The 2,500-nt window shown below is 53.9% G+C and overlaps 1 protein-coding gene across 1 annotated transcript in view; it reads left to right on the forward strand.

Annotated features, from left to right (window-relative positions):
* LOC113810317 (uncharacterized) overlaps window positions 1–944 on the forward strand; it is a 5,216-nt gene extending 4,272 nt beyond the window's left edge. Inside the window, exons 3-4 of the mRNA XM_070124047.1 lie at window positions 1–577; window positions 866–944. The exon at window positions 1–577 is cut by the window's left edge and continues 761 nt beyond it. Coding sequence (XP_069980148.1) covers window positions 1–577; window positions 866–944 — 656 coding nt within the window. The remainder of the gene's footprint in view (window positions 578–865) is intronic.
* Window positions 945–2,500: the final 1,556 nt, after the last annotated feature.

Below are 2,500 nucleotides of genomic sequence, written 5' to 3' on the forward strand. Positions count from 1 at the left end.
CTCTCGCCCCTCGGCCTGCCGGCGTCCATCGCCCCTCGCCTCCTGGACGCCGGCGCCCCTCGCCCCTCGGCCCGCCGGCGCCCCTCGCCCCTCGGCCCGCCGGCGCCCCTCGGCCCTCGGCCCGCCGGCGCCTCTCGCCCCTCGGCCTGCCGGCGCCCATCGCCCCTCGGCCCGCCGGCGCCCCTCGCCCCTCGGCCCGCCGGCGCCCCTCGCCCCTCGGCCCGCCGGCTCCCCTCGCCTCCTGGACGCCGGCGCCCCTCGCCCCTCGGCCCGCCGGCGCCCCTCGCCTCCTGGACGCCGGCGCCCCTCGCCCCTCTGCCCGCCGGCGCCTCTCGCCCCTCGGCCCGCCGGCGCCCCTCGCCTCCTGGACGCCGGCGCCCCTCGCCCCTCGGCCCGCCGGCGCCTCTCGCCCCTCGCCTCCTGGACGCCGGCGCCCCTCGCCCCTCGGCCCGCCGGCGCCTCTCGCCCCTCGGCCCGCCGGCGCCCCTCGCCTCCTGGACGCCGGCGCTGGCTCTGCTCTCGCGCTCGGGTTTCTCTTCGCAGGCGGAAAGAAAGAGATGCAGACACACAATTGCACGTACACATGGATATACACATATACACAGAGACACACACACACACTCACTCACTCACTCACTCACTCACTCACACACACACACACACACACACACACACACACATATATGTATATATACATGAAAAAGAACGAACATAGGAATATCTTTAACAAAGGCGAAGCTAAATGTAGTCTGGATTTTTTTTATTATTTTTTTTTTTTGAGTTTGGCGGTTTTTTTTTAGTCTGTGACGCGTGACAAGCCTGTGCTGCTGGAAAACTATATTGCCTGAGGATAACTGAATCACAGACTAGACAACGCCGGTCTGGGCGCCTCCGTTAGAAATGCTCCAAACAAATACACTCTACATTTAGCCTCGTCATTGTGAAAGATATTCCAGTATTCTTTCCTTTTCCACTTTCATCTCGCTTCTGCTTGCCTCAGTTTCTAGTCTCTCTTCTGCCTCTGTCTCTCTTTTCGCGGACACTTTCCTTTTTGATTCGTTTTTGCAACTTTTTTCTGTTTCATTAGTAATATATTTCTCTGGCATGTTTTCCTGCCTTCCCTCTTCTATTTGCAACTTCCTTGTTTCCTTGTCTTTCCCTTTCTCTTCTCCCTTCCCACTTCCTTCTCCTCACCTTCTACCTTTCCTTCTTCCTCAAATCTCTTTTTTTGTTTCTTTATAAGCACCCTTGTGAGATCCTTATTTAGTGTCCGGCAAGAACCTGTTTGTCCCTAACACGCCTTTCCTCTGCAATCCCTCCCCCTCCCCCACCCTCTCCCTTTTACTCTCCCTCCCTCCCCGTTCTCCCCCTCCCTCACCTCTCCCTTTTACTCTCCCTCCCTCACCCCCTCCCTTTTACTCTCCCTCCCTCCCCGTTCTCCCCTCACCCCTTACAACGACCTCCTCTCCCTTCCTATTATTCCCTCCCCTCACCCCCTGCCCCTCCAACCTGCCCCTGCCCTTTCCGTCTCCCCTGCTCCGCACCCGCCCTCGCTCCCCGCTCCCCCTTCCCCACCTCCCCAACCCCGCCCTAACCCTTCCCGCCTCACCCGCCCTCTCCCCCCGCATCCTCTCCCCCACCACCCCTATCCCGCCCCTACCCTACCCGCCTCCCTTGCTCCTCACCCCCCCTCCCCACCACCACCACCGAGAGCAGGTCAGCTCCAACACCTCGTTGATTACTTACATTATGGGGCCGACTGGGAGTTCCGGACAGGGATGGCCCAATTAGCTAAAGACGCATTAATGATTTTCGATTTTTTCTTGCACGGGGGCGTGGGTGGAGGACCGAGCCTGTGCAGAAGACGTGGGGGGAGTGTGGGCGCGTGGTTGGGAAGTCAGGGGGAGAGTGAGGGTTGAACTAAGGGCTAGAGGAGGATAGAGAAGAGGAGGGGGGGGGGGGATAAGTCTGTCGCAAGCACAGCTCAAACTACACCTGTATAGTGTGAGATTGAGGTCAAAATTTTCTAGCGGTTCGGTTTCCCACGACTTTTTTTTCCCTTCCACTAGCACGATGGTTTAAAACGATAAATGTTAGCTTTAATATTTTTGACCTCTTGCTCTTTACTTTTTTTTTTTCTTTCTTTCTTTTTTTGCATAGCCTTCTCAGACTTCGAGATACTAACTTTATTTCCTTCTCTGCGACATAAAAGATCTTTGGAAAATATTTACCTTCTGCTATTTTTTACGGTTGTTTATAAGGTCAGTATCATTCTTAGAGGTACTGTTGTTATCATTACCATCATTGTCATTTTCACCATTATCATTAAATAATAAATATTAAATAATGTTATTATTTCTTTAATCATTATAGTCATTGTTGTTATTATTACCATTATCATTATCATTATTATTACTATTACTCTTATTATTATATTGATTATTATTGACCATTACTGCTATTATCACTAGTATTGTTATTATCATTAGCATTCTTATCG

This window comes from Penaeus vannamei, chromosome 8 (assembly GCF_042767895.1).
Source record: "Penaeus vannamei isolate JL-2024 chromosome 8, ASM4276789v1, whole genome shotgun sequence".
Classification (NCBI taxonomy): Eukaryota; Metazoa; Arthropoda; class Malacostraca; order Decapoda; family Penaeidae; genus Penaeus; species Penaeus vannamei.